Source organism: Xiphophorus maculatus, chromosome 22, assembly GCF_002775205.1.
Source record: "Xiphophorus maculatus strain JP 163 A chromosome 22, X_maculatus-5.0-male, whole genome shotgun sequence".
NCBI classification, from domain to species: domain Eukaryota; kingdom Metazoa; phylum Chordata; class Actinopteri; order Cyprinodontiformes; family Poeciliidae; genus Xiphophorus; species Xiphophorus maculatus.
In genome coordinates this window covers 25,116,186-25,134,203 of record NC_036464.1, presented here as the reverse complement: position 1 = coordinate 25,134,203, position 18,018 = coordinate 25,116,186, and the positions used below count along the sequence as shown (strand labels likewise).

General features: G+C 42.1%; 1 protein-coding gene across 3 annotated transcripts in view; it reads right to left on the bottom strand.

The window, feature by feature from the left end:
• The window catches only part of ltbp1 (latent transforming growth factor beta binding protein 1), an 80,401-nt gene that overhangs the window by 14,031 nt on the left and 48,352 nt on the right, over window positions 1–18,018 (bottom strand). For 2 of the 3 annotated variants that reach the window (XM_023326989.1, XM_023326990.1), the window contains exons 11-19: window positions 17,238–17,405; window positions 15,388–15,561; window positions 12,723–12,809; window positions 12,415–12,537; window positions 8,267–8,386; window positions 7,871–7,993; window positions 6,853–6,978; window positions 6,546–6,674; window positions 4,191–4,319 (exon numbers count right to left, since the gene is read on the bottom strand). In XM_023326989.1, the coding sequence (XP_023182757.1) occupies window positions 4,191–4,319; window positions 6,546–6,674; window positions 6,853–6,978; window positions 7,871–7,993; window positions 8,267–8,386; window positions 12,415–12,537; window positions 12,723–12,809; window positions 15,388–15,561; window positions 17,238–17,405 (1,179 nt within the window). The remainder of the gene's footprint in view (window positions 1–4,190; window positions 4,320–6,545; window positions 6,675–6,852; window positions 6,979–7,870; window positions 7,994–8,266; window positions 8,387–12,414; window positions 12,538–12,722; window positions 12,810–15,387; window positions 15,562–17,237; window positions 17,406–18,018) is intronic. The other variant, XM_023326991.1, reaches the window with a different exon arrangement.

Below are 18,018 nucleotides of genomic sequence, written 5' to 3'. Positions count from 1 at the left end.
CGAGGCTGCAGTCGCACCTCTGAGGGAAAAGGGAATACGTCTGGCTACGTATATAGACGACTGGCTGATTGCAGCTCAGTCTCCAGTGGAACTTATGGCACACGCCACGATGCTGATATCACATCTGGCGGCTCTGGGTTTCACAATAAACTGGGAGAAGAGTATCCTAACCCCAGTACAAACAATAACCTTCATCGGGATGTCCCTGAATTCAGAGGAGTTCAGAGCACGCCTCTCAGCAGAACGACTGAAAGCCTTCCAGGCTTGTCTGGCAGTTTTTCGCAGAGGCGCACTCGTGAAATTCAGACTGTGTCACAGGCTGCTTGGTCTGATGGCGTCAGCACTGTCGGTCATCACGTTCGGCCGTCTGCACATGCGACCGTTTCAACGGTGGGTAGCATCGCTCAATTTGAGCCTAATACGCCATGCCCACCGGAAGGTGATCGTTTCTGGGACATGCGCACGCGCTCTGAGTCCGTGGAAACACACCGCTTTCCTGAACACCGGCGTTGCCATGGGAACCATCCTAACACGGAAGGTTGTTACTACGGATGCCTCGTTAATTGGTTGGGGAGCCACACACGAGGGCATGATGGTAAACGGTGTCTGGAGCTCACAAACACGGACAGCTCACATAAACTGTCTGGAGCTCCAAGCTGTTCTACTAGCTCTGAGACATTTTCTGCCCTCTATCAGAGGGCACCATGTTTTGGTCAGAACAGACAATACAACGGTGGTTGCATACATCAACAGGCAGGGAGGCCTGCGCTCACATCATTTACACATGCTAGCACACAGACTGATAGTCTGGACCAGCTCACGCCTTCTGTCACTGAGAGCCACTCATGTGCCAGGGGTGATGAACAGGGGTGCAGATCTGCTGTCGAGAGGCAATCCCCGCTACAAGGAGTGGAGACTCCACAGCGGGGTTGTAACCCAAATATGGCAGCGGTATGGTCAGGCGGAGGTAGACCTCTTTGCATCAGAGGAAAACACTCAATGTCCGAGTTTTTTCTCCCTGACCGAGGAAGGTGCTCCGTTGGGCCTGGATGCTCTAGCACACGAGTGGCCCCCGGTTCTCCTGTACGCTTTTCCACCACTGGAACTGATTATTCCTACCCTCGCCAGGGTGCGAGAGAGGAAACATTCACTCATCCTGGTAGCTCCCCGTTGGCCAGGGAAGCACTGGGTAGCAGAAATTTTCCAGTCACTGCAGGGCGAGCCGTGGCAGCTCCCTCTCCGCAGGGATCTCCTAACACAGGCACGTGGAGAACTATTTCATCCTCATCCGGAACGCCTAGCTCTATGGGCCTGGCTTGTGAAAGGGTGAATCTGGCAGCCAGTGGGCTTCCCCAGAACGTCATTGACACGATTCAGAGCGCAAGAGCGGTCTCGACTCGTAGCGCATATGAGGGAAAATGGCGTGCATTTGAGGGTTGGTGCGCTAAAACCATGTTTAGCGCAATACAGAGCCCTGTGTCAGTTATTCTGACATTTCTACAAGAACTGCTGGATAAAGGTTTGGCTTTTTCAACTGTCAAAGTATACTTGGCAGCTATTTCAGCTTGTCATGTAGGCTTTGGAGACAAGACAGTGGGGCAACATCCTCTGGTGTGCCAGTTCATGAAGGGTGCACGACGGCTCCGGCTGGTGTCTAAAAGCCTCACTCCTTCATGGGATTTACCGATGGTACTTGATGCCTTGTCACATGTACCTTTCGAACCTTTGGAGCAGGCTGAGCTTAAAGTGCTCTCGTTTAAGACAGCCTTGTTAGTCGCATTGGTTTCTACCAAACGTGTGAGCGACATTCAAGCTTTTTCAGTAAACCCCTCCTGCATGCGGTTTACTGAGCAGAATCATAAGGTTTTACTGAAAACCAATCCAGCTTATATACCAAAGGTTTTTAACCCGGCCTTGCCATGCCGCCCTTTGGAGTTGATGGCTTTTTGCCCTCCACCGTTCTCCTCTCAGGAGCATGAAAGACTGCATACGCTCTGCCCCGTGCGAGCGCTTCAGATCTATGTGAAGAAAACGGCTGGTTTTCGCAAATCTGAGCAGCTGTTTGTGTCATGGGCTTCACCACATAAAGGGAAACCTCTAACGAAGCAACGCCTTTCCCATTGGGTAGTCGGAGCTATTGCTATGGCCTATCAGAGTAAAGGCCTTGCACCCCCTGCAGGTCTACGAGCTCATTCCACTCGTGGCATGGCCTCATCCTGGGCACTGTTTCAGGGTATACCTTTGGAGGACATATGTGATGCTGCCAGCTGGGCAACTCCTCACACCTTCACCAGGTTCTATAGATTGGATGTCACGGCACCAACTCTGGCTCACACAGTTTTGGGCGTGGGATCCACACTTGGATAACTGCAGGATGCATCTTTTGGTCTTCGAGTAAGCTTATCTGGCAATACGGGAGTCGCCACATCCCATAGTGAGATACCGAAACGAATGTTGAAAGAGAACTTTAGGTTAAGTAATTAACCCCGGTTCTCTGAAACATGAGTGAGGTATCTCACCAGATCACCCTCCTTGCCTGGAGCGAGGAAGAGGTGTGCTTAAAAGACTGAAGATCGCTTGCGTGTCGTCAGGCATTTATACTAGGAGGAAGCTCCTCCTCCTGGAGCTGACGTCACTTCTACCGGCCAGTCAAGACTGGCGTAATGTAATAGAGCTTCTGGGGGACAGGCGCTGGGGTCGTGTCCCATAGTGAGATACCTCACTCATGTTTCAGAGAACCGGGGTTAATTACTTAACCTAAAGTTTTTATATTCTTTTGGGGACCTATTTCTGTCTGCAATGTGGGGATACTGCTGTTTGGTCCCCATGAGGGGAAATGTTTTTGGGTTAGGGGTTAGGTTTAGGACTAAGGTGTGAATTGACTTTTGATGAGGGTTAGAGTTAGAGGTATGTGATGGTTAGGGGTATGGGTAGGGATATTGTGGGCGAGCGTGCGTGTGTTGCGTGCGTGTGTGTGTGCGTATTTGTGTGTAGTGGCTGGGAATAGGTGGTGACAAGCCATCATGCTGGAGGAAATCAAACTGGATGGGAACAGCATGAAGCCTTTCAGCTTCTCCAAATCAAATCTGAACAAAACCAATGGTTTTCAGCCTGATCTCCAGGTCCTTCCATTCCACTAGGATGCATTATTATGCTCATTATTCTTGTTTTCAAATCTTATCTGAAGTCACTGCCAAAGATAACAGAGGCAAACTGTAACTGCTTCAGAGATGGTTTGGCTGCTCTCCTATCCTTCCTGCATACAGAGTCCAGGTTTCACACAGGAGAGCATTAACGCTGCAGCTTTAAGTACAGCCATTTGGTCACTTTAGAACCGTAACCTTGAATTTATTTTATTGGGATTTAACGTGACAGACCAAACATAAAGCAATGTGTCACTGTAAAGTGGAAAGTAAATTCACAGGTTTTACAATTGAATCCTAATAATATGGCAAGGATTTGCATTTACCTCACTTTACTTTCATATCCCTCAGTAAAATTCACTGCAACCAGTTACCAGCTGCAGATTTACCAAAGCATGGATCCACCTAATCTGTCAGGGATGGCCAGGGAAGCAGTAATAAGAGAAGCAGCCAAGAGGCACATATTTCACTTACACAAATATTACCAGTATGCACAAAGCATTAATTTGGCCCTTGGTTAAAAAAATATTCACAGAACTCCGATCCAGAACCGCACAGCATTCTGAGAGACATAGGCAAAGGAAAGGCTTTATCTGTTCGACCTCTCACAGTGAGCTGAGCAAGGTTGGTGGCATCAACTAACTCACTCTTCGGTTCCCTAGCAGCAACCTGTTGAGTAACTTGCGCAGCAGCAGTTTCATGTTTCGCCTGACAACAACGGCGTGAGGTGAAAACTGGATAAAACAGGAAAAGGTTGTGCCACTACTTTGGCGGTATTTCAGATATTTAAAGCAAAAAACTAATCAATAATTATTGATATCGACAATTATCAATATCGACTCATTTGGAATGCTTATATCATGGTGAGTTTTTCAATCCAGCCCTATTATGAGGAGTATGAACACTGCAAAGCACTGCTTCCCGGTGCCATTCTGGATGTGTCAGCTCCTAATCAAACTGCATGTGGGCCATATTTCATCTGGAGCTGTAACTGTTTTCATCGGTGAGTCTAACCAGACACGCACTCGATATGAGCCAAACACTCACCCTCGCAGGCGTGGCCGTCCTGGGACTCCTGGTAGCCTTGGTCACAGAGGCACTGGAAGGAGCCCAGCCGGTTCTCACAGTAGCCGTGGGGCCCGCAGCGCGTCTCGTTGAGCCCGCACTCATCAATGTCTGAAAACAGCAGGAACCGAAAAAAAAGCTCAACAACTTCACCACTCACATGCCTCAATGTTAGCCTTTCAATTTTATGCTTTGTATTTTATGAGGTGTAAGAATGATATATCTGACCAAACATCTGCCTTTCCTCACTTTCCCCTGGAGACACATTAAAACCTGCAGCATTAAGAGTAAACGAGGACGAGTGCAATGTAATGAATTCTGGTATGCTCTATAACTAAAGGACCCGCCGTAAAAAATATACACTCAGACTGCTACACACACACACACACACACACACACATATGCATTCTCACTGGAGTCTGAGTTTGCATAAATCACAAGAGAGAGGTCAACAAATATTCCTGCAAGTCTAGACAGCAAGCTTAAAGTCTTCCGTCTGCTTCTCTTCCTGTTCCTCTCGGGTTTTCGGAGGTAGCAGAGGGAGCATGAAACAGCTCTGACACACGACGCCCTGGACTCCCTCCACGGTGCTGAAAGCTGGGGCAACACATCTCAAGGAAATTGTTGATATTCTTCTCATCTGCCGTGTCGTCCCCGAGTGTCTCAGAGTGATGGAGATATAGAATAGGGTGATGAAAACCAGGGCAGACATGGTGACACAGAGCTATTGTTTGCCTGGAGAACTGATCTGGAGAGCTGTCGGCACCTGAGGCATTCCCAATGGCTGAATCGGAATAAATCAATGGTGCCTGGAAGTCAACTGAAATATTGCGAGAAGCGCCTGAAGTTAACAAGACGTGTATGGAAACCAACCAGGATTCCAGAAATTATTATTTTGAATAATAGACTGGAGATAAAATTTTATTGTAGGTGAACACAATAGAAAACAATACGTAGTTATTTCTCCACATTGTAACTGGACCCACTGAATGTGATTCTGCATCAGGATAAACCAAAGCGTTCCACAATAACACCGTTCCTATGGCTTAGACTTGTTTTACTCAATGAGAGGAAATACTGATGCTTACTGCCAGTTAGGTGGTTACTACATGCTAATTACACTTGACTAGTTTAGCTGTTTGGAAGTACAGTGGACCCCCAGCATTTGTGGGGGTACTGAAGGCCTTTCAACCCATCTCATTGCCATGGTTTCAACAGTGGATCAGGAATATACTGAGTATAAAAAAGTATACTTTTTTACCAATAAAAAAAGTATACTTTTACACTTTTATCTATACAAGTCTTATCTTGTATAGATAAAACTTCTTTACAAAGTTTTTGTCCAGAACTTTCTTCAGGACAAAAGTGCTGATTTAGCTTTATGACATATAAAACATATACTGTATATGTTTTATATGTCATGTTCCCTTCCAATCAACCAGTACTTTTCTAGGACTGTCTCAACAGGTGGTCCATAATAAATACTAACCCCGCTGCTTGGGGTTACTTCCTTACTTACACTAGAGGTGTGTCATACCATACCAGTACCAAAGTACAGCTGAAAATAGGGTCAATATTGCTGATACCGAAACAAGGCCAGTATCGCCAATACCTGTACCAATACCTATATCATTACTAATGCTTGTTATTAAGTGTGTCATCAAAATTCTGATCGTTCTGATTTGTGCTTTTCCTTTGAATTATTTTGTTAAGACTTGTTAAGGCAGAATTTAGATGAAGTTTATAGGCGTCTACCAAAAATTGTAAGACGAACATGACGAACAGAAACGAACAAAACAAGCCGGCATGCATTTTTTTCTAAATAAAGTGCAAAAAAGGATCATTTGAGATCAAAGCAAATCTTTTCATAGAGTTGAGAAATTACAATATCAAAACGAAATACAATTTTAAGAGGGAAACTGAAACTAAAGCATCAAGCTTGTCATGCTAGTGTTGGTCCAATACTGACACACACTTGGTATTGATATTTTGGATCGATCCATCTACTTCTAACTTACACTGCTAGAGGATATTCAGTCTTTGCAATACATGAGTGAAAGTTATTATTGATATCAGGTTGAATTTTTTTCACTTTTATGCATCTTCTGTATTCTAAACACAACAAGGTTCAACAGGACAGGATAACACCACCCTTATTTTTAAAGGTAAATAAGCTGGACTAGTAGCAAAGAATCGCATTTATTCTGTGGAACTTCTGATCCGATGTGATTTTCCAGGTATTACAACAGAGGGGAAACGGTATTATTAGGTATATTTATTAAGCATATTTATCCTTCCAAAACAATTGGTGTGCTTGTGCATGTATAGTTGTCTTACCATCACAAGAGGGCGCATGGAGGCTGGCGGTGAACCCACTGTCACACACACACAGATAGGAGCCTTCGGTGTTGAGACACGTACCATGAGGGGAGCAGAGCTCAGCCTCCTCCACACACTCATCCACATCTGGGAAGTGACAGGCCAAAGCAGCAGAGAATGGAGTTTAACAACTTTATGTAGTATTACTGAGGCGTCTGGCAGCTTTACAGCAGCTAGGATGTTGGAGCCCCATCAGTTCAAAGAGGAACTTCAACCTCAAAACACACAAACAATAGCAACCACATAAAGCAGTGTGACTCGTCACCTATGCAGCTGGTGTCATTGATCTGCCTGAAGCCCTCGGGGCAGGTGCAGGTGTAGGAGCCCATGTTGTTGACACACTTTCCCACAGACACACACGGAGAAACCTCCTCTTGACACTCATCCGCATCTGGATTGTAAACACGGGAGGAGGAAGAGCCAGTTTGTTTGGTCTATTTTTATCGATTAGGATGGTAAAACTGGAGGGCATATTTGCCGCATTAAGTATCAATATGCCAGGTTTGGATTCAGATAAGCAGTTATTTAAAATAAAAAAAAGGAAGACAGACAGACAAGGAAGACAAAAGAAATAAAAGCAACTGGTCATGCATCTACCGTAAACTATAACAATCACCATAAATAGTTTGCAGAGTATGTTTTGGTAAAAAGAAGAAGAAGTTAGTAGATTATCTAATTCAGTGAAAGATACAGAAAAAGAGAGTTTCTGTCCACATTTAGAGATTCTATTAAAAAGAAACTAATTAGTTATATAAACATTTTTAAATTTTGATTCTTGACCAATTTATCCAAAACACAGGTGCATTTCACAATATCACAAAAAAAATTTTTCCGCACTTCAATTCGAAAAGTGAAGTGCAAATAATAAATAAATTATTGGGAAATTTCGCTCAGTTTCATCAATCTATTTGTCTCAGTGTAGGGTTGTACTCCTCTCAAAGCTGGGTTGTTTCTGTTTCTTATATACAAGTTTTACCACACATTTTCCTTCCACTGGATTTTTCATTAACATGCTTCGCTACAGCATTCTGTGACCAATTGTATCCCAGCTTTTGGAGGATTTCTGCCGTCTTCCCCATAATTGTGTAGATAAAATACATCATCCTGTAAGGAATAAATCTTATATAATGAGTTTTACTCTGAATATTAAAAAAAAGCATTTCAGTGCTGCTCTACCATACGGAGAGACACACCTGCACGTCAACCACTGATTCAGTAAGTGAAAGCGAGAGCCTGACTCAAGCTGAATGGTTAACAGTTAAGTCTAAGTGATAAATACAAACCATTGCACTGGTCCCCAGCTGATGACACTCTGAACCCGGGCCCACATTGACACAGGAACGAGCCTTCAGTGTTCAGGCAGTGGCCTCTGACACACACTCGCTCGTCATGGCACTCGTCTATATCTGGAAAGATACAAAGGTTTGCACTTTACATTGTCAACGAAGAGTTCATCTTTGTTGTGTGTTATTGCATAAACAGTGTGCTTTTTCAGTGTTGTCTTTTCAGCAGCTAATTCTCACACAGTCAATTCAGACAAATCTGAGAACTGATCCAGTTCAGTGTTGAGGTTGTTCACATAAAGGAACTATTGTTCACATTTTAGTAAGAATCAAGCAGTCCTAGAGCATGTTAGTTACAATAAGAGAGTATCAGTGAACATAAGGAGTCAGACCTACCAATGCAGTGACCTCCTTGCCCTACAAAGCCGAGAGGACAGGTACCACAGCTGTAACCTCCAGGATTATTGTAGCAAATACCTGAAGGACACATTGTCCTGTTTTCACACTCATCAATGTCTGTGAAGGAGAGACAAAAGAAAAGCAGACAGCTGTGATTTTGTGTCCAGTTCCAGCTCTTGAATGGCGCTCTTGAAGAGCTCCTCCTTCTGCCACCCAGCAGCCAATTAAACTGCAAGAAATTATCTGAGATACAATGTACGGCAGCTGTAAGCTAGCATTTGGACAATGGTAATTATATCATTACCAGAAAAGGAGACGCCTCTCACCAAACACTCTGAGGTCCCCCTTGAGGGCACTTGCATATGTAAAAACCAAAGAAAACTTGTTCAGGGCATGAGGGACATAAAGTTGTTTATGGATAACTGACCAAAATCTCATTAGGCTTCCAAACAAAATTGTGTTTATCTCTGTTCTCATTGCCAGATGAGAAACAAACTGAGCCTGAATTATTTTTTATTGACTCTGGGCCGACAGGAAAGAGGGTAATGAGAGAAGGGGGAAGACATGCGGCAAAGGCCACCAGGTCAGGAACCTGCAACAGCCGCGTCGAGGACTAAGGCCTCCATATGTGGGTTGTGCTTGATCCCTGTGCCACCACAGCACCTCGAGCAGGAAAATTTTAACTAAGGGTTGGAGTCATTTGGTGTTTTTCTAATTTGAAAAATGTAAACACTTTAATTCCTCAGTTTATTTCAGATACAGGGTTATTTTTATTGATAAATTGCCTTTTTCTAAGGTCACTTTTGCTTTCCTTATTGTTTTTCTTTTGACCATTTCTTGAAAATTATCTGTGAGATGCTTTTGTGAAAACAATACATGAAGCCACAGCTATGTCAGATGCAAATAAAATTAGCTCCTCTAAAATTCAGGAATTCAGGAAATGACTTCAAATTGTTCCTCAACCACAGACACATTTTCCAATAATTAAGGGATGCTGTGTAACAATTCTGAGAAAATCCTTTTGACACTGTTGGTGACAATAACAGAGTTTTCTTGTGAGATCTGCATATATTGTTGTTGCTTATATATCAAATCTTCAAACAGGATATTTCCAGGCATCTGTGACTCAGAGGAAGGCATTAGTCCTCAATAGAGTCATCTGTTGTTCACCTCCTGAGCTGCTTGTCTTCTCCCTTCTCTTTCTTTCAGGTTGCTGTCTCTAAAGGTCATCAAGTATGACACCTGAGTAAGATGTGGCTTAAGGCTGGTTTCTAACTGTGCAGTTATTGGCTTTCATAGAAATGATCTTTAGTCAAGAGAAAACTGCAACAAAATTTATATATATTTATGTTCATCGTGATAGCGCCCGGATATTTGTGAAATAAATCTGCTGTGAAAAGCAAACTTCTTCAGCCCTTAGCAATCAATTTGTTTTTAGGAAAATTGATTGCTAAAATTAGACCAGCTGACAAATTTGCTGAAGTCCTCTGGGAGGAAGTGTGTCATTTCTGCGAGAAGGTTTTGTTACCTTTTCCCCTGCAATAAAGATAGAGATACAATAAATTTTGCAAGACTAAGAACATGTTTTTTTGGCAGTTTCATGGTAGAGAATGGTTTCAAATGACAGAGTAGCGCTGATGTTTGATGAAGCCGGGCCTTAAAAGTGCAGGAAAAATTAAGCTACTAATTGGAGACTTGCTACAGACTTGGACAAGAAAAAGCAGACACTAGTAGTCTCATCAAAGTACAAATCCATTTGACAAATATGGGGCATTTGTCCATTAGGCCGAAGACTGCCTGCATCAGAGAAGCGAAGTAAAGTTGACAGAAGATGAAAATAAGGATAAATGGAACATTATATTATTTACTAAGGTAAAGAGAGACTTTGAGATCTTCCAAACTGAATCACTGGGATCAGCTATCATTGACACTGCATGCATGTGTAAGTGGTAGCAAGTAGCTGGATAGTTGCATAAATGACCCAAGCTATAGCCAAGTTGACAAAAGCTGCAGACCTTTCAAATCTGGAGATGGTCTATCTGGTACATTACAACTGAAAAAATGAACCTTCGAGCCACGATCGGGCAAACAAAGTGCCACATTGAAACTGAAGTGATTGATATTCCTTTACTGTTGAACAAATTGTCTGTAAAACGAGCAGGAACTGTTTTAGACATGGAGAATGACAGAATTGTCATGTCCAAGCAGCACGTTCCTCTTGAGCTCACTAGTTCGGAACACGGTAGTTAGAATCAACTAACATGTAAAGGTAAAGGTAATTTTATTTATATAGCACATTTTCAGCAACAAGGCAATGCTAAGTGCTTAGTGCAGTATGGTATGGCTCTAACTGGCAAAAAATAAACTTTGCATAATGATGAGAAACAGTTATTCACCTTTAAGTGCACAGATCTCAAACTGTATTTCATTTAGTAAATGTAGGGGCACACACTGGTTAAACCAGTGTAAGCTGAAGTTTTAGTTGGCACGTGCATATACTGTATGATGGCTGAATAAACGTTGCACCACATGTTTCACCACAGTGTGGTGTTTCTCTTTTTAGGATCCCACCTATGTCTCAAACCATCTTCTTCTCAGTATGTTTTCTCTATTATTCCTGTTAATACATATTTTGGTTGCATATAAATAAGCTCTGTACATTTTTTTGTTTTTTTTTACAGAAATCTAAATGCAATCCCTCTTCCTCTGCAAAGACGGAGAAGAGATTCTACCGCAGCTACGAGGAAATAATCATGAGGGCCGCTTGCCCAGCCAGCACTGGCCCAGTGTCGTTTTGGTGGGCAGGGAGTGCTGGGCTGAAATGGCAGGAAACCACATAATGATAGAGTGAATTGTATTTATGTCCTCACAAGAGTGGTGAGGCCAGTGGGTGCACAGACTAGTAAGAGCCTGATTGCTGGTCTCTCCTAAAATTCCACTGATTTATAAGTCCTGTTAATACCAAGATATTTAGTTAGACTGAACATTTGTTCTTTTTGGAAGTCGTGATTGTTTACATGGTTGCGTCTATCAGGAGGCAATTTGTTCATAACTCTGTCGTCACAATTTGACCATCAGGTCAGTAAATTCCTCAACCACAAACCCTGAAATCACCAGAGACCTAAAAGAACTCTCTCACCAAAAAGAGTCTTCAGGGAGGAAGACAGCAAATTCCTGATAAATGAATGAAGACTGGAAACAACAATGAGACATACAGGAAGAAGGTAGACAGTAAAATCCAGCAAAGCAATGCTAGATGTGGATAGCCAGGGAAGAAAAGGACGTCAGGCCTCAAGCAGAAGAAGGAACAGGTTGATGACAGCTTGGACAAAACCAATAAACTGAACACATTCTTCAGTTGGTTCAGGTAAAGATTATCAAGATTCTCTCATTACTTTGATATTCAAAAATAAGACACCTTCAGTCAGATGTATTGTTACACATTCAGGAAAGAAGAGTTGTGTGTTTTTAGGGTGCATTCACATCAGCTCTGTTTAATCTGCTTTAATCAAGCTCTGGATAATTTGCCTAGAAAGTGCAGTTGCTTTGTGAGTTGTGAAAGCGTAAACTGAATTCTGATGCAGACCAAAACAGCAAACTCTGGTCCATCTCTACAAACCTAAGTCTCAGTTCAATTGAAGTGAACTCTGGTGCCATTTCGAATGCATATGTGTATGCCAAGCTGTTCAACATTCTGCTATGTTGAAGCAGAACTACAACATAGGGCATTCTGGGTAAATACAAAAAAAAATTTGTCTAGCAATAGAGAAATGGCTCCTGGTCTTTTGTCTTTGACAAAAGAGAAATCCTTCAACCGCCGACAACCTTCAGTATCAGTCTTAGCTTTTAAAAGTTTTAAACTTTTAAAACAATCGTGATTAAAGCTCTGCATTTGTTGAACTGGATTCGTTTCTTTGGTATTTTCAAACTGCAATTTGCAAGAAGCTGGATGCTCCAAACATGTTTCACTTTTTCATAAACCTGCTGGAGGTTTTTTTGAACAGGAGGACTGATCTTACATTGATTAGAAACAAAATTTTAGCTGCATGTGTCTGCTGAGCTCCGTATGCGCTCCCTTCTGAGCTCTCTAGTGAAACATGCATCCCTAGACGTGTTTCAGCCGACCTCCCTCGTTCCATCCTTACCTATGCAGGTGCTTTGGCTGTCATCCAGGTGGAATCCCTCATCACAGTGGCAGATGTAGCTCTCAGCTGTGTTGTAACAAACCCCCTGCCCGCATATGTAAGGGATCTCGCACTCGTCCACCTCTGACAAAAACAGGCAAATATAAATTGCTTCCACAGGAATGAGAGACCAGATACTGTCCTAAAGAAATACCAGCGACACATGGCATTTATTGAAAAGTAGCATAACATTTGGCAATATTTGTCTTTTAAATGTTGCACAGTGAAACCATCAGAAAACATGAAACCCAGTCAGGCAGGAAACTGACCAGCTAACTGAGTGGGTGCGATGTCCTGACCCGCATTGGATGGGAGAATCTCCACCGGAGCAGGAGGAGACGTCTTCTCAACAACTTCTATCAAATAACACAAAGGACACACCACTATAGACATTTTTCAACCATACAACATATGTAGAGACAGGCATTATTGGAAAATATCTTAAGTTGAACGCGAGTATATTGATAGAGATGTTCATGACTTTAATTGAAAACTTTATCAAATTTCTTTAAAAGAAATATCTAAATTTTAACATTGTGCAAACAATTCTGCATTTCTTATTTGAAAATTAGTCAGAATATGTTTGAATGTGTGCTAGTTCAGTGTGCAGGGCTTCCTTTACTGCGCACAAGCACAGGTAGATAAGCATGATCAGAATGCCACATCTTAGCATGAAAGCAAAGGTACAGAGGGTAACACAGCTTCAGCTGCAGAAACCAAGGCCAAATAAGACAGAAATAGCTTTCCAACCCCATTACCCACGACAACAACCACAGTGTTTTACAGAGATTGCATTTAAATATTTTTTAGATAAATTGAGCCATCCTTAATGGAAATACTTAAATAAAGGATTATAGCATCTCCTTGAAGACCAAGATCAAGTAACCATATCAAACACATTTTAGCCAGTGAAGTTACAATTTATCTGCTGAATAAACAGAATAAAGCAATCCCAGCTGCCCAGGATTGTTGATCATTCACCGATTTCAGGTTTAAATGCAACAGAAGTGCTGCTGCAGCAGGGGTGATGTTAAAAAAAATGTAACTTAAAAGGATGACAAAAGCCCTGCATGTCATCTGAAAACTAAGACTTTGTAAGAGACCGCTGTCTGGTCTCTGTCTGGTAACTGCCAATATATTCACATGTTGACCGGGGAAAAGTTCCACATTTAGACAAGATCGCCAAACCACCTTGACTGTGCTGTAGTTGCCATGCCAGGGCTCTAGATGGCACTGTGAGCTTGGCATGTGACTGTCACTCTTCACCTCACCGGTGTGTGAAGTATCTGGATCAATCCCAAAGTACATCTCCTTTTACGATGACCAACTTCTCATGTAACACATACATACAGTATTTCACTTCAGAATATGTGTCAAACTGAACAGGTTGCGCAGCACAGCACAGTACAATGCTATCCGCCATTTTTTTTACTATCTGCCAGAGCATGGGTAGAGCAAACCCTGCAGTCATGAAGTCGACGCATGTGCATTCACACCTCCGCATGGAGTGTTTCAGAGAAGTTCTGTGTCAGAGACTCCGATCACTGGCGACGTGTAAACAACAAACAGCAAAAATGTTACGGTTTCACACAAAAAAAAAAACAGTTCAGTGTAAACAGGGCCTAAAAGCCCCCTGACAAGGATAAACTACCTACTACCACATGGTTGAGCTGCAACCAACCACCAGAGAAAAAAAATAAACACTGTGGCACTGTAAAGGTTTACAGCATCGATAAAAGCCTATCAGCTATGATTTTCATACTAATAACTTTCATAATACTAACTGTTCAGTGGATGAGATCCTCATCTTTCCTTTTCTGACTGCGACTTACAACAGAACATTCAAAGTTTGCAGGATTTTTGGTTCAATTAGGGATAAGATGTTGCACGGTGTTCTCTTTTCATGGAGGTTGGCAAACATGGTTCATAACCAGGAACAGCTGAAGCTGATCTCCTTCTCTTAGCCAGGTTTCACCCCCCACCAGCCCTCACCTGCAGGCCGCTGGGCTGAGCTGTGTTTGAACTGAGCCCACACCGAGCTAAAGCCGCTTAATCTTTCCCCTAATGAAACAACATGAGGGATGTTTCTGTTAGGATTCATCATCCTACTCTCATGCCAGAAGACTCCCAAATTAGACTTTCTAATGCTAAATTGGAGTTGTAATTTTCCAAAGTGAGTATTGAACCTACAGTACCATATTTTTAAGAGTCATAAATAGAAAGCACTAAACAAGACAGAATAGGTCTTGTAGCATCTTTATCTTTACTAAAAGTGCAGAAATCATCTTTTTCCATTTTGTATGAGGGTGAGCTGCCAAATAAATTCAGCTTGCCTGGTCACCTTAAAGCAGTCCATCTGGAAAACAGATGAGGCGGATCTCTGTATGACATTAGGTCTAACACCAGGTCTAGTATTAGACCCAGAAATCAAAATTTCTGGGTCAGAGAACCAAAACTGAAAGAAAACTTGTCTTGGTTCTGTGAGGATTTATTTAGCTTCTTAGAGACACTGCAGTAACATCAATGTGAATTAAAGGACTTGAGAGCTACAATATGAGATAATGGAGTAAATATGATGACATATTTACATATTTGTTATTATATGTAAATGGTGGATGGAGATAATACATATTTTAATCTAAAATAGTTCCAGTAACATGACCAGTCAACCTGTACAGCATGTGCATGACCAGAAGATTCTTTCTTGAGCAGCTCCTGCTATAAAAAGAGAACGATACTCTGATTTAAGTTTTAACAATGCAAGTAATACTAAACCATGCATGACCAAAGCAAAGTCAGGACTGACAAACAGGACAAGACCTTCTGCAACAACAGGCACAGAATGTTAAGAGCTCTGCCAGAGAGGAAAACATATGAAGCTGTTGAATTTACACTCCTGTGGCAAATATGAATCCTAAATGAATAAACCCTGACCTGGAAGAATCTCTTCTTGTGTCCCAAAGGCCTCCACTGGTTTCTCTGGCGTTGGCAGGGGTTGCGGAGGTAATAGGTCATCTGGTTCCTGGAAAACGGTGACTGGCTTGTTTACAGGAGGGTTTGGTAAAACGGTGTAGCCCATTCCACCGGGACAGATTTCTTTAAACAAGGCTACAGACGACACAAGCACAGGCAACAAAGCAACCCATCATTATTTTCAGTAAGTAAAAGCATAATGTTAACTGTGATTCACAAATTCAAAATTATGACACCAATGCTGAAAGTTTAACTGCTGTTAATGTACTAGGATAAACATTAAAAGACATATTTAGCAATAATTCCTAGAGAAAAAAAAGACATACGCAGCACACCTCCCACGAATAGAATAGAATAGAATAGAATAGATTAGAACCATTCTTTTTTTATTCCCCAATGAGAGAATTCAGGTGTATCAGTAGCAAAGTGGCAGCAGATCATATAGACTTACATTAAAGTAAAAATATAAAACCAGAAAACAATAGGAGACAGTAAGGGAAAACGTCCAGCATAGAGAAAAGAAACCCAGTGGATTTATTAAAACGTAAACTCAGAGCAAAGAAACATGTAACTGACTGAGGTACTTTTTTTAAACTGTACAAAATGTGAACATATATTTGACTATACAAGAGAAGAGCATATTCCTCAAAGACATGGAAAAACAGTCCAGCTAACAGCAGAGCATTAGGGATGCAAACGATTAATCAACATACAATGAACTGATATACAATACAATTGACATACAATTAATGGTTTCATAGATTAGAATTAGTTCCAATCAATTAACTGGTATTGTCTGCTTAAACCTTCTGTTGTAGTGTGGTCACCATCCAAAAGAGGGCGCTGCTGGTCATCCGTAAGCAGAGCAAGTTGTAAGAGAAATAATAATGGCGGAAGCTTTCCAAAATGGGAGGGTGAAACAGTCTGGTGTGGGATTCAAGACGCACCTACTGCGGTTCTGTTTTGAAATATAAACACTCAACAAACTCCTTTATTTTCTCCCTAACGGCGCTCATTCAGCAACTTCAACTTCTTAATCAAAAAATACTGATATGCTGCGGAGAGGGAGAATATGAGAGCAAAGAAGAGGGGATAACACAGAATAACTAACCTGACGGAAGAAAAAGACCTGATCCCAATGAGCACGGTTAATTTTGTGTGCTGTGGTGATTGAAGCTTCAACGTTCCTCTGAGAGTAACCATAACAACCCGCTTAGTGGTGCTACAACAAGAAGGAAGCTGAATTGAAAGCACGACTAACAGCACAGGGCATCGCTCTCACCACTGACTGTAGACCGTCCTGCCAGCAGAGAGCTAAATCAGTTTCCCTCCACTTCACTGACACAAACATCCCTGTGTTCATGGGAAATTAAGTGGTCCACATATTCTACTCTTTTCATCTTTGTTTTTTCTATTCAGCAACCTGAGAGGTTCCGGGGTTTTTTAGATTTTATAAATATGGCAAAGTTTAATAATATGAGAAAACCACAATTTTCTGTTTATTTGGTCAGTATAATACACCTGACAAAATTTGTTTTAAATATAACTGCATGCTTCTTTTTTTTTTTAATTCAGCATAATATAAAGAATGTAGCCCTTCATCTTATGGAAAGACGGTCGACTCTCTGGACACAAGAGAAAACTCAGGTTTTTAAGAAAATGGCCGCTTGTCAATTAATCGTTAGTCGACCGATAAGATCAATCGACTTTAGATTAATTTATTAATTAATTATGGTCATAAAGTTATACAGCTGCTGGGAGGAAGGACCAGTGGTAACGCTCCTTAGTGATAAATACTCTGGGAGCCTTACCTGTTCCAGGAGGGGGGCATTTGTCACAACGAGGGCCCCAGGCTTTGCCCACACTGCAGCAGCAAAGCTGCTTGCTTAGCTGGGCAGACACTGGGTGTAAGCACTGCCTCGCTGAGCTGACCAAGCGGAAGCAAGCGCCCTTTTCTTCCTGGACGGCAGGTGTGTTGGCTGAAGAGCAGCACCAGGAGGAGGATGGAGAACGTGGAGGTGTAGGAAATGGCAGACCAAAGCGTAGGAGACACATATTGAAGAGAGAGGGCAAAACGTGAAGAAATAAAGCAGTTCCCTTCACCAGAGTAAACCTTCCTTCGCCCACAAATCCAAAAACAGGACCCCGGCACATAAACAAGCATTCTACTGCTGGGTTCTCCACAACGACTTCTTGTGGTTTCACAGAAACCCATCATTGGTCTCTAAACAATCAAAGCTAAGAAAAAAAAACAACACAGAAACATATGTCCACCAAACAAATAAAAGATTGCAAGTTGGAAGAAAACAAGAAAAATGCCAACACGTCATGCACTAACACACATGCTGACTGAGTTCAAGGCATGCAGGAGGTCACCATTAAGAGGACAACAGCAAAGAGTGGCTTTTTGAGGTCACCAGATGGTATCTACACAGCAAGCAGTTACTCAGGCTTGCCAGGAAATACATTCCTGTTGTTTCGCCAAGAAACGTAAACACTGAGTTTGTTAAACTCTACCGGGGCCTTAACTGGAACTGCGTGTTTTGCTTAGTGAACACACACTCAAGGTGGATCTAAAAGATGAACCTTTGG